The 13,365-nt window shown below is 41.3% G+C and overlaps 1 protein-coding gene across 3 annotated transcripts in view; it reads right to left on the bottom strand.

Moving 5' to 3' along the window:
* The window catches only part of tbc1d15 (TBC1 domain family member 15), a 17,240-nt gene extending 3,875 nt beyond the window's left edge, over positions 1 to 13,365 (bottom strand). The window contains exons 1-14 of one of the 3 annotated variants that reach the window (XM_022238950.2): positions 13,224 to 13,365; positions 11,684 to 11,782; positions 11,314 to 11,440; positions 10,421 to 10,637; positions 9,101 to 9,203; positions 4,941 to 5,132; positions 4,369 to 4,497; positions 4,069 to 4,172; positions 3,479 to 3,588; positions 2,418 to 2,534; positions 1,834 to 1,940; positions 1,331 to 1,430; positions 951 to 1,048; positions 389 to 505 (exon numbers count right to left, since the gene is read on the bottom strand). In XM_022238950.2, coding sequence (XP_022094642.1) covers positions 389 to 505; positions 951 to 1,048; positions 1,331 to 1,430; positions 1,834 to 1,940; positions 2,418 to 2,534; positions 3,479 to 3,588; positions 4,069 to 4,172; positions 4,369 to 4,497; positions 4,941 to 5,132; positions 9,101 to 9,203; positions 10,421 to 10,637; positions 11,314 to 11,440; positions 11,684 to 11,782; positions 13,224 to 13,250 — 1,647 coding nt within the window. In that variant the 5' untranslated portion in view covers positions 13,251 to 13,365. Of the gene's footprint in view, positions 1 to 388; positions 506 to 950; positions 1,049 to 1,330; positions 1,431 to 1,833; positions 1,941 to 2,417; positions 2,535 to 3,478; positions 3,589 to 4,068; positions 4,173 to 4,368; positions 4,498 to 4,940; positions 5,133 to 5,993; positions 8,093 to 9,100; positions 9,204 to 10,420; positions 10,638 to 11,313; positions 11,441 to 11,683; positions 11,783 to 13,223 lie in introns of those variants that run through there. The other 2 variants (XM_022238948.2, XM_022238949.2) reach the window with 2 other exon arrangements.

Genomic DNA, 13,365 nt, shown 5'->3' with positions numbered 1-13,365 from the left:
TTTCATGCACTCTCTCTGTGTCCCGTAGGGTCTTGATGGAGTTCGACTTTTGTCAAAATTTTGTGAGAATAGACTTTTGCAACATTAGGCACAACTCCTTGATGACACTGAGATAAATGCATGCTGATGTCTACAGCCAAGTCTGAGTTTCAGTCTACTCCAGACATTAGCGCCTATTTTTCTCAGTTTTGGGCTCTCACAGGGACTTGAATTTTTCAATTCTTTTTCCCCCTCTTTTCACAGGAATCACAGGCAGACTGGACTATAACAATGATTCTCTTTCTGCTAAATCCTGCAATGTTTCACATTTTTGTTCCCTTGTGCAACAGGTCTTAGTTTTCCTTTTCTTTTTAACTTGATTCCGTCAGTCAAGAGATTCTGGATTTACCTTCAAAATGTCGCTGAAGTCAAAGTTCTCCCTCTCCAGCAGGTCTCGCTCTCCGTCCAGGATGGCCAGGCACATCAGCAAGTGGAAATTCTTACAGGGGAGGCCCGTCCACATGACCTGCAGTTATAGAAATGGTCATGTAGCCGGACGCCGTTTATACTGACTGCCGCCACTACCATACTGAGATAGACCACAATGCATGTACACTACATGACCTTGTTGCAACCTGTAGTAAAATGAGGCCTCAAGGCTCTCACTTTCAAAATGATTTGTGGCATAAATGAGCTTATACATCAAGCACAGCAAGGCAGAGAGAAAAACGTGGAAGATAGTGTTGAGTGCTTGAGAGCTAAGAAAGAAAGGCTGTGTCCGAATTACTTGGTTGCGGCTTAAAAGTACACAGGAGTCTATGGTTGTGACTGTGGCCACTTCCCATAGAGTTGTGTGTAATTTCAAGCCACAGCCAAGTAATGCAGACATGGTCATACTCTCATTTTGGAAATCGCTCTATTGGGGAAATAATCCAAATAAGCAAAGGAGAAGAGCTGAACAGTCAATTCACCTCCCAGATTGCGCAGACGTCCTCCATGGGGAATTCCCTCTTGAACCAGATGAGCAGCCACCGGAAGCAGAAGTAAAGATTGCTGCACTCCTTGGATTCTATGTAACAAACATCAAAAGTCCAAACTACATTTTGCAGAATTATTTTTAAAAAGAAGGATGTAATCTTCTACACTGATTACACCGTTTAAAAATGAGTTCGGTGGACTTACTTCAAATCAACCACTCCGAAAATTTGACACGAAAATGGCCACAACACATATTTTCTATAAAAGCAGACACAACACAAGGTGTCTCTTCTGTCAATCCATATTCAAAGTTGAAATTTTGAAATTGACTAAAAGTTCAGTTCAAAATAACGAGCAGGCTTTTTTTCCTTACGGAGGTAGCTGTACAGCTTGGGATCCACAATCTGCATCAAGCTGTTTAGCTGCATCAGTTGATTCCTCATGCCCTCCTGTTCCATGTCAAAGTTCATGACCTACAAGGTCAAAACATATTAAAATAATAATTTGAGAATTCAAAGCAAATCTCATGCTCAATGTGCTGACTTTGCTATTATCCCTGCTTCCTAGGACCATAAATTTTTCCAATAAAAACTATCTCCGCTCCCTTGAGAGTATGCAGCTTGGTGAAACTATTTCCGGTAAATAATAAACAACGTATACACGCCTCTGTCCTCACAGGCATCCATCCGTGCTCATGGGTGGAATATGAGTTCAGCTGTGGAGTTTGAGTTCTGAGCCCCCTGACCCTATGGCTGGGAGGTACAAACCCTAGCCGCTCACCGTATACCCCTCCCGAACCTGTTCCTGACATCATCAGTCTGGTATCCCGCCCCCAGTTCCAATGTAAGCCTCATTGGCAAAAGTGTCCCCGCTTACCAGACTGTGGTCATCCAAGAATCCCACCAGGCACCAGAATGCATCCACCTCCCTCTCCATGACAACAAGGATGGGAGCCAGCAGATCACTCATGCCTTGTACGTAACCTGATGGAAAAACGTTGATCCCGACGTTACATATACATGTATTGTAGTGGATGATGGCTGTGCACCATTTCAGATTCTTGAAAGCTTGCTTCAGAAATCATATATATCTCATAAGGTGCCAAAACGTATAAGATAAACACATAATGCAAACTGAAAGTGAGTTTGTTTCTTAAATTCTCTGGATTTAACATCTTGTTTTTCAAGAATAGCTTGATCTTGCTAGGCAGTCTTCAATTTTTTTACATGATTTTCAAATGAAAATAATTTTTTAAAGACAGGAAATTAGCAATATACATTGTAATTTAAATTGCTTCATGCAGAAAGACACTTGTTATGCTGCTAAATGAATAATGTAATCTACAATAAGAGCATGTTTCAATGCTCATAATAGTCTCAAGTGAAACTGAAATGCAAGTTCTCCCAACTATTTAATGTAAAAGTGAGTTTCAAGTTCTCCTTACTAGTGTTGGTACATACCAAGATCAAAGTTGTACTGGCAATACGTCATGAGAATATCGTGCAGCACTTCAATATGTGGGTTGTGCTCCCCCTCAAAGAAATGATGTGTCCTGTCTGTCCGAATCACATCTTTTTCTGAATAAAAAAAGCAAAGGATGAAAGTCAAATAACATCTTCAGGAATATCTGCACAGACAAGCAAGACACATGAAAAACGAAACACTGCTACCAGACTGTAGGGCTGAGTCAATTCAAGTAATTCAGTATTCGAATATTCGACCTTCAATTTGATCGAATATCCGAATATTCCGTTGCACCGACCGGCAGATTGTTGATGAACAAACCATATACAAAATCAGTTGCAATAATGCACACAATTGTGCATTATAATCAATATAACAGCTTCTCACATTTAGGAGTATCTCCAACCATGATTTAGCAAGATTTAAGAGATGAACAAGACTTCTGGCCCTGTTGAAAATTTCTATTCCTTTTAAATTGTTTATTGAATAATTTGCTTTTTTAATTGTAAGATTTCTGACACATTTCATTAGAATCTGCTCGAAACAAGCCTCCATAGTACAATTTTTCTCATTTAAAACCAATGAAAATGTTCCCTTCCTTTTCATGAATTTTGCATTCGAATATTCAAATTTGAAAAATAATATTTGAATATTCGACAATCGAGCAAATATTCGGTTATTCGGATATTCGGCACAGTCCTACAAAATTGTGGTATTTACATCACAATAGTACACAAATCAAAACCAGACATGACATAATGACATTGCTACCACATTCACTCACTACCTTTCAATTAAATTTTATGGAGAACGTAACTGAATCAGCTAACTATAGGAAACATTAGCTAGGAACAGAAAACAGTTGCTCAGCAAAAGCAGATCGCCAGGCAAAATGTCAAACAAGGTCTACTGCTTGAGATCGGATCTCAACTGAGTTTGGCTAACCTCATTAATTTGTTTAAGCAACATTGCCTGATGTGATATTCCATTCAAGGGAGGAGACAAAACAGAAGTGTGACATAAACATGCATGGTAACCATGGCAATGGGGTGTGTACCTGTGATGGACATACCTATGATGCTCTTGTTGTCTCGGTACTTGCTGAACCTCTTCTCCTGCTGGGGAGTGATGGTCTTCCACTGGGCCTTCATGCAGAAATACTCGTCCCTGACGACCAAAATGCAAAGCAAAGTAACCACGAGGGGGGGAAACCCAACTGAACCCATCAGAAAAGTCAATTTTCCCGAGGGTTGTTCTGAGCATTTCACTTTTAATCCCTCCAAACCTTTATTGAGAACCCTCCTTGATCTTATGAAATCTAATGCTGTAAAGAACCAATAACACCCATACTCTGTACTTGATCTTCCAAGGGATTCAACCCTCCCACCAAGTAGCAGTGTTCTGGCTGTCTTTTCCCAACAAAATCCTACAAATTCCCCTCAAAATTTGCTTGAGAATTTTGAAGAATTTAAAGGTCAATACAGCTTGGGTCAAGTCAGGAATGACAAGTGTGACTTATGGCTATTGTGCTAATCTTAGTTTATAGCCACTTGTCAAAAGAAGTTCTCTTCAAATATCAACTTAGTTTGAGACTACAATTTCACAGCTCATGTTGTGCAATGGCTGAGGTATAGGAGACAAACTTACTCCTTGATTTTTCGAAGCGCTGTCCTCTCTTTGCTGGTGGAGTTCCAGGGGTAGTACTTGAGCAGAAACTTCCAGACCTCCTTCCTCAGGGATGGAACCAAACCCTAAAAAAAAAGAAAATCAAATGAGCCAATCACAACTCAGTGTTTCAGTCATGTGACCAACTATGACAACAACCCACTTTGAAGTCCTGCTAATTTTTTTTTTCAGCCAATAAAGTTACTTTGTTCACTCTTGCTGGAGCCAGGTCGTATGAAGATATCACAAGCCAGATTGGGGAGAGAAGAAATGCAGACGTACCCCTCTGAAGATCTTCTTCTGAAGATCTTTGACATTGGTGACTCTTCCTTCCTTGTCAAGATGGCTGGCCCACTCTGCCTCGGTCAGTGGGCCTCGTCTTTCCACATCTGGTCTGGAGCCCAGCTTACTCTGCATGGTTAAAGCAACACAAAACAGACCACTATAATTTATCCCCCTTTAGTTACTATCAGGAGTGCCTAGATATATCTCACAATTCTACTGACCCCCTGCTACATCTAGAACTTGGCACTAATAATTATTTTCACTAGTTATCAACCAATCTAAGGTAACTTCAAGTCATATCCTGTGTGCGTCCCACGTCCAGCCTGTCCTCTGACAAGAGAGTATAGCACCATTTACAGCTAAGGAAACATCAAACTGCCCAACATGAATCCAAATTTTGGGGCATTTTATTTTCACTTGGTTCTGACAGAAAAACACTGCAACATGATTCTGCAGTCTGAGATGCAGACACAAAAGTTAGGAAGTGGCAAAACTAGCATGAGAGGTCTACCGTGAAATCCATAATGGAAAACCTATTTCAGGAGTGAAATCCAGTTTGAGCTTCTCACCTCCGGGACAACCATCTCGTAGCTCTGCTCAGCCTGGGAGTTGACGGACAGGATACTGGGCAGGTCCGTCATCAGCTCTGCATATTCATCAATGGGTCGGTTAGCGGCCGGCGCCACAAGAGCCTCACGGAAGAAGTTTGTAACCTTGGAGAACCCTCCCATCGTTACTGTGTAAGGATCCTTAAAGAATTTCTGAAATTAGAAGGGAAAAGGGGAAAAAATAAGGAAAAGAAAACCTCTTGTTAGGGGATAAATCCATCTATTGGTTAAGCGTTTTGAGGGAGGTAAATATTTCAAGTAAATCCACCTTCCTTTCCTCAGAACACTGTGGAGAGAAGAAACAACAGGTTCTTTAGGAGTGATTCAAATGTCAAAAATGTGACATCGGTAATTCGAGAAATTAGGGGTCCATTTTGTTTACGTCCCTGTTACATCTGATATGATTTTGCAAGTTCAGAACAGATTTTCTAATTTCCAAGAGAGATAAATTAATGTAAATTACCTGCCAGACAAATAGTAATTGTCTGAAATCAATTCCGGTGATATTTCCATGTCAAATAACAAAGGTCAGATGTAACAGGGACACGGTATGTCCCATTTTTGGACCCCTAATTTCTGGAATTACCCACATACTCTTCAAATCTCAAAGAAAAATAAGTGAGCAGTAGTGAAGACTTTGCTCTTGAATTTAAGTCCAGATGTGATCAGACAATCTTCTCTAAGCAGCTGAATTTCTTAACATACTTCCTGCTTTTGTTGGTCAGTTTCCAATTTTTAATGATCATTTAGTAAGAACGAGACTTTTCATACATGTCAAGGTCCCTAAGTCTAGCATAACACATGCCATCTTGGTGGGAGACTGGGGTAGTAACAGAGTGAAAGGTTAAGAAATACTGCCCAAAATCTTTTTTTGTTTCCATTGAAAGATTCTTCTATATGAACCAATCCAACCAAGGAATTCGGGTAATTGGGGTTTTAAACGACAATACAACCCTTAGAGAAAATTGCCTTTGATGATGCATACAACGAGAGAGTTCCTAGAGGTTTGTGTACCTCATTTTCTAAACCTGCAATCTGTACTTCATTCCTAGCACCCAGAGGAGAGTCAAGTACAAACGCTCGGTGTGCTTTGCTGCAATTTGCCTTTGTTAAACTTGTAGAGGATTTTGGCAAAGCATTTGACCTGCATTCAGATCTCGGTGGGTTATCTTCATTTTCAAGAATAGCTCTGTGGCGTTGGCCATTTTTCACAAAGGCAAAATGTGGCAGAGGGACTGCCACGACTGTCGACATTGAGATTGACATGTGGCCCGCACCACGAGGGGCAAAAGTGAAAGGTGAAAAGGTCACAACTGCCAGGCGACAGGGGATCACTGATGAGGAAGTCGATGAGAAAGGTGAGTCCACGGAGTCACCCAGATTTGGGTGGTAGTCAATCTCAGCTGCCTCAATGATATCCCATTCATCCATGTCCAAGGGCTTAGGCATCCGTGGCTTCGGTTTTTCCCATTTTCTTCTCTGGGTATGATTTCTACTTATAAGGGAAAACTTTTTCGGGTTTCCGGGACTATCTTCTAATGCGGCTGCTGAACTCGTAATTCCAACTACTGACGATGAAAAATGCACTTGAGGAAACTTGTTGTTAATTGTGGCTGGTACTCGGAAAACCTTTAAGTCCAGTTGAGTCATATAGACTTTGGTTACTTTGCCAGTCTTTGAATCAACAGCTGAATCATTTGTGGAAAGCTCTGTTCGGTCCACAGATTGAAAACTAGAATGACAATGCAGCTCCAATTTTATCTCCAGCTCAGTTCTAAAGTTTACAGAAACCTCAGTTTTGGACAGGATGTTTTTCAAATCTTGGCTTGGCACATCATTACTGAAAGTGGGATCTTGGCTCCCTCTCCAAAGTGCGGTCTTCAATTCAAGTACTACTGCCTTTCCTGGTTCCCAGTCTTCCACTCGCAGTACAACTGGTGTGATTTTCAGCTGCCTACTTGATTTCTTTCTCAGTTTGTCAAGCCAACGGAAGGACTTTCGTAGTTGAGAACCCTCACAACCAGGTTGATGTACCCCTTGGACCCACTGGACAGATTTTTCAGTTCTTACACACTGACTCGTGATGACCGACTCCTGGTGAGTGATCCGTACATCCCAATGTATGGCTCTCGTACCAGAGGGTACGAGCTGGTTCCCATCGTGGAATCTCTTGGAGCCAACGACATCTGAATCACTGGGGTCATAGTGGGTGCAGTCAAACTCTTCGTCTAGGGGAAGCAGTCTCGGGGATATGGACACCTCAATGGGCTCATTATCTGATGATCTCTCATTGTAAGATTCCAAGGATTCACAAAATCTGCCTGCTGAAGCTGAGGACGGGAGGTTGATTTCCATTTTCCACAGAAATTTGACTGCCAATGCACGAAAATCCATTTGTTCCCACGCTTGTGATTTCCCCGGATTGTTATCGTTTTGAAAACAATCAGTCGACTTTGGCAGAGTTTTCATTCATAATTTATAGGCCAATTTTACAGTGTACTTGTAAAGTTTACTTTCGCAACAATGCAGCCTGGAATCCAACACGGTTCAGCAAACAGCAAAGGCTGACTGCCTAACAATGGGACTGATGAACTGACAAGGCCTGTGCAGAACACAAGCTGGACAACAAATAAAGTTACAGTATTTCACGAGAGTGATGCTGGTCTACTTTCCAAGTGTTTCACACAAAACTGCTCTCCAAAATTGAGCAACTTCATCAGTGATGTGGCAAGGCTTTATCAAACATCACAGGATTTTGAAGATATCTCAACGGTGGATTTACAACCGTGTAGCTCACACCATAAATCTACAAACTAAACGGGTGTGCCAAATGTTCCAAGGATGTGGCTAAAATCTGGAGAATCCACAATGGTCTCAGCAGAGGACAATGTTCAGTCCTGAAGATGAACCCACAGTCACGACAGAGAACACAATTCTCACTTCCGTTTTACTCCACACAAGCCATTGCTGTTTCTTCACTAGCTACATGTACCAACTGAATGGAGGTTGCCCCCAAGCTGTGCTTGAACTGACAACCTACATGTACTCAGGCACACTGGCCCTAACAAATGCTGCTCAACAATTACATGCACATCCTATCATAGGAACACAATCCCAATTCCTAGTACATTTTGTACTACTGTCCTGCTCAGCCAACAAAGATAATCCTTTAAAACCCCGACCAACAGTGAACTGTGATTGGTTGAAAACAGGGGGTGAAATTTGTGGGGGTTGCACTTTGAAATCAATGAAAAGGCCTATTCAGGCGTCATCTCAGTACCAGCCCAATCACCTGGAGTGACCATGCCTTCTCGCCTCTGTAGAGTGACCATGCATGTCCTACTGTGTATTGTTCGCTTCTTAGGAGCAAGCCCAGGTCACTGGGATGTGGTCAATGGAGAGCAAAACCACAATGGCTAATTTCTTTTCACTGCTTGATTAACTAAGGAGTATTCAGTTAAACTGTTTTTTTTTTTTTCATCAGGCCACAAGTAAAAAGGACTACCAGCTAACAAGCACACACCCACGGGTGGGTTCAAGGAAAAGGGGAAACATACATCTTTTTACAGTGCTTAAGAAGATAAACTGTACTTAACTCAAACTATTTCACCATATTTTACACTCCCGTATTATTTGTTTTCATTTTGTTCCATTTCTGGTCTTGTCTTTTGTTGTTTTAATTGTTGTTAATATTTATTTTTGGGGGGAGGTTTTGGGACCCCTTCTAAAAGAGCATGTGATCCTCAAAAACAAATATTATAAGCTAAAAAAACTCTCAAAATGGACTATAAGTTCCTCTATTTTAAGTATCAATAGCAAAACAGCAAAAGTCCTTTGCCATCCCAGGATATGCTCAGAAATAGGAGCTCAGAGTCCTCAAAAAGATTCGACCCTTCCTCAACTTTATGTCTTGAAATTTGCTCACAATTTTTAATTCTCAAGGCAAAAGCTAAGCTACTTGTTAGAAATGGACCATAATAATTTTGTTGTTTAAATCTTGTTCCAATCAATGCCTTTATTCAATCAATGCAAACTCAAACATACCAACGTTCCAAACGCTAGAAACAGCAGCTGCTGGCTTCTCCCACAAAATCTATCCAAAGAAATCAAAGGGGACTTACCGAGGCGGACGTCTCCCCCATGATTTTGAGCTCTGTGAAGGACTGTGTCAGGGCATCGGTGTTGTGGGGTAGGACGATAAGCTGGCAAGAGTCAGTCGCAGACCTAGCGGGGGAGAGCGGCAAACATGTTGACCATGCATGAAGTAGAGAAATGGGACTTATGACTCGAGATGAATCTTTAATCATGACTCCCTGGGCATTTTTGCTGGAAAGCTTGCCAAATCCTCAAAAGTGCTCGCTACTCAGTGCAGTACCCAATGGCAAATTCTCATTGCTATTTCAACCACAAAACTCAGAGATCGAGCCACAGACAGTCGTTGTCTCATCAAGCCAACTGTCCACCCATCCTGGCGAAAGGCAAAAACGATCTTGGCAGCAGTTTTTGTTTATTCGAAATATATAATCCTTTGTAGGAGTAAAAGGGAGAAATTCAACTAATGAATTCTATGCTAATGAAGGTTTGGATTCTATGCAAATGAAGATTTCAATATTCATGAGTCAAAGCATTATGTCATTCAAGGCAGAAATGGAACATGTATGTTTCGGTAGCTTTGTGTACAATACATGTATCAAACCTCTCTACATGTTCTGGAGTAGATTCCACTTGATACTTGGCACTTCACTCGTTTGATGGAATCCAAACCAGGATTTTTTAAATCATATATTAATAACAATATTTGATTTCTCAAATGTTAGCACCAAATCCCTACGAAAACAATACCACAAAATAAAAGCAAAGATGTCCGGACCATGAGTAAGGCTTTTGATATGTTTTTCTCCCCATCATCATGTTGAATGAGCCCAAAGCCACATTCGCCTTTGAAATCCTCCCTCCCTCCCACCAAAAACCAGGTCTGCCACTGATCCAAACCCTATATACATTGGCAGTGCTTAATGTTTATATAAAAACTACAGAATAAGCCTTTTGCGAGTTAAGTTTGAATGAAATCCAGTACACTGAGTTATCGGATTGCACATAAATGTAACAATTTGAATTCCAAAGACAAAAGATGCTGTTGTTGTACCTCGTAATTCGAGGCAAGCTTTCGCATAGCGACCACCATCTCTGGAATGGACTGGTTCCTTTGTACCCTTCTTATCCATTGAGAATACTGTATTTTTGCAAGGCGTCTCTTATGTAACTAAGCAAAAGCTTGCCCTGAATCACGAGGTATAGCAACAGTGTTTTTAGTATGGAGAAGTCAAATTGTTATGTTCACATGAACAGAACTCAGTGTACCAGATTTTATTCAAATTTAACTTGCAATTTGGAAATCCCCTTATGGCTGTTGTGACTTTGGCCCTTACGTACAGACTTACGTGGAAATGGTGACATGCTTGTTCATTTCCCGTATTAGTCCCGCGCTGCCCCCCTCGTGGAAATGCAGAGGGGGCAGCGAAACTCCGTCCTTGAGGACGAACACCAGGTAGGACCAGCCCAGGCTGCGCTTGGACCTTCGGATGGTCTTGGTGTCCACCACAGGGAAGCTCATGGCATAGCGGCTGCGCCGGCTGGGCTGGGCCACGGTTACACTCTCTGGTTGGGGAGAAGAGCGTATAAAAAAATTGTGACCAGGCTTCTTTCAGCCGCGGAAGGGCACCTCATTGCTTTTAAGTGTGGGCAATGGCATTTTTCAAAAATACCCGCTCACAGCCTTGCAAATATGTGTGAACAATGAATGCTGGTTACTGTTTAGAACACATTGAGTCCACACATTGTGATACCAGTTTACCATACTGTGATATATGTACACTGTCATAAATGACTCAACTTCAGTGGGTCCCAACCTGCCATCAAGTATACAGACTGCAATATCCTCCCAGTTACAGCCCAGACATAGCAAACTAGAACTCTACAGGGCCCAATTTCATGGAGCTGCTTAAGTCTTAGTGGAAAAGTCCTGGTAACTTGAGGAGAAAAATTTGCTAACCTTAAGCACTATTTCATGGCTGTGGTGAGCATGGTGGTGCTGAAGGCTGCTCGTGCACAGAGATTTTTATTGCCATATCACTAAGGTTAAACAAATTTTTCCTCCAAGGTTGGCATGCCTTTGGCTATGCTTACTGCTGCCGGTCTCCATAAAGTGCACAGAGCCTCTGTTAGTGCAAAATTGCCAAATCGCTAAGCAACGCCTTGAAATTAGGCCCTGGTGTATCGCTACAAGAAAATTCCAAACCAGGCAGATTTCATATGCAGTTTTTATGGACACTACCTGTGGTCCTGCTGTTTTCCCGTTGGTAGCTGACCGTGTTGACCACGGTCCAGTCCACGTCCGATTTCTCCATGTGGAAACTGTCCTCATCTCTGACAGGGTTCCACTCGATGTACGCGCCATCGCTCTGAATAACCACCAAAAAAACAAAAGATGTCAGGCTAAAATTGGTCAAACTGATTACAGCTTATTTCTACCGACAGCCTGAAACAACGGGCAGTTTATTCAAGCCCCAATATGAAAAAAACCTCCTTGCACTCACTGTTGTTCTACACAGCACCCTTAATAGTTCTCGTGAAAATCAAACACACCATACCATTTGTGTCATAATAAATGCCACGTACTTTACAGTAACAGTGCTTAAACTGACCTTTCTGATAACTTGGATCTTTCCTCCAATCAGTACATCACCTGCCTCCTCCTGAGTTGTGTGGATAAACACGCCCCCTTGCTCAAACAAAACCTGAGTCTGAAGGGTAAAAATTATAAGGCCTGGTGAAATCACTTTCAAGAAGTCTCCAAACTCCATGCAGTACAGGGTGAAACCTTTGAGTCAAAGAATTAAAGTAGGTATTATTTATAACCTGTCCAGGCACTAACATCAATACACTAAATAAAATTTTACATCCCGAGTTCAACCCTTCCACCCCCCAAAAAACCCTAAAAAACAAAAATCCCATCAGTTTCTACTAGAAATGGACTTAATAATACTACTTATGGTCATGTACTTATTTTAAAAGACATATTAATTCTAACATGAATAAAAACTTTTCAAATGGAAAGAATGTTGCATTTGATATGCCTCTCGTTTTTTAACACGTTGACTACCTACCATGAGTACACTTGTAGTCACAGGTGTACCAGATTCCGCCACTAGGGGTATACTCATAAGAAATGAAATGCTATTACGATGTAAATCTAATTTACTGGCCTAACCAAAGAACACAACAAATGCGCTACTGGCAGTGTTGACAGCGTACATCCGTAAAATACTCAGGTTCAAACAGACACCTGAAAGGCACCTGTTAAATGTGCTCATGAGGACAATGCTTGGCAAATGGGAACATCCCTTTCAAATTATGAGTGGCAGTTAACGTATTGATTGTTTGTCATCTCAAACAGATTTGAAAGATAAAAAGCTGGGACAAAGATTGAGAAATATTCCCCAATGTCAAACAAATTATTATTTTCTTTGAAACACTTGGAAATTGTTCTTGACACTCCACAGATGTCCAACTGGGCTGTATTGCTTTCTTTCCAAATCCTTTTTTTGCCTTCAGGAATTTCCAAACTTTCCTCCAAACTGTAACGAACCGTATTTCTCCGTCATGCCCATGGACAAACCTTTTCAAAATAATACTTTTCTAAACTGCTTCACTCATCCTCATCGTGCACATGGTTTATTCAAAATATACATAACACTCCAGCAAACATTCAGTGTGTCATGATTCGGAAACAGTCGTTCATAACTTCATAGTAATACCACGAGATATGCCAGGCTGCAGGGGACCCAGAAAAGTACAGCTGGCGCACACACCAATGACTACTTCGAGAACTCAAAGTCACTTTGAAAAGTTTGAGCTCTCGAAGTAACCAATGACCAACCATACCAACACAAGGCATTGTCATACAATAAAGTACTTTGGGCAAGCTTAATTTTAAAACTGAACGTCTTAAGAACGTCTGAATGAAGTAATAAGTCTTGTTCAACTTAATTCGACCATTATTCACAGATCAATGAATTCAACCGTGTCAACCCTGGAGGAAGGAAGAGACATCTCTGTCCGACAATGTTCCTTCCTCCTTCATGGTCTGATCTCCGATCATGGACTCTTGACACGTAGCATGCAGCGTCCGACCTCCACACGTAACAATTAACATGAAGGACCAAACTGTAATGTTAACATTACCTCTTTATTTTCCGATTCCTGTGCCATTGTATCCTACAGATGGTATTTTAACAAATGACTCTGTAACTGAGGCCCATTTCCTTTCGTTTTACTCGATCTCAAAACGATGTTTACAACCTATATATGCGTCCGTGACACATCA

The sequence above is a fragment of the Acanthaster planci genome, linkage group LG11 (genome assembly GCF_054643075.1).
Source record: "Acanthaster planci isolate LZ-2023a linkage group LG11, COTS_SCS, whole genome shotgun sequence".
NCBI lineage: Eukaryota > Metazoa > Echinodermata > Asteroidea > Valvatida > Acanthasteridae > Acanthaster > Acanthaster planci.
This window is presented reverse-complemented; position numbering and strand designations above follow the sequence as displayed.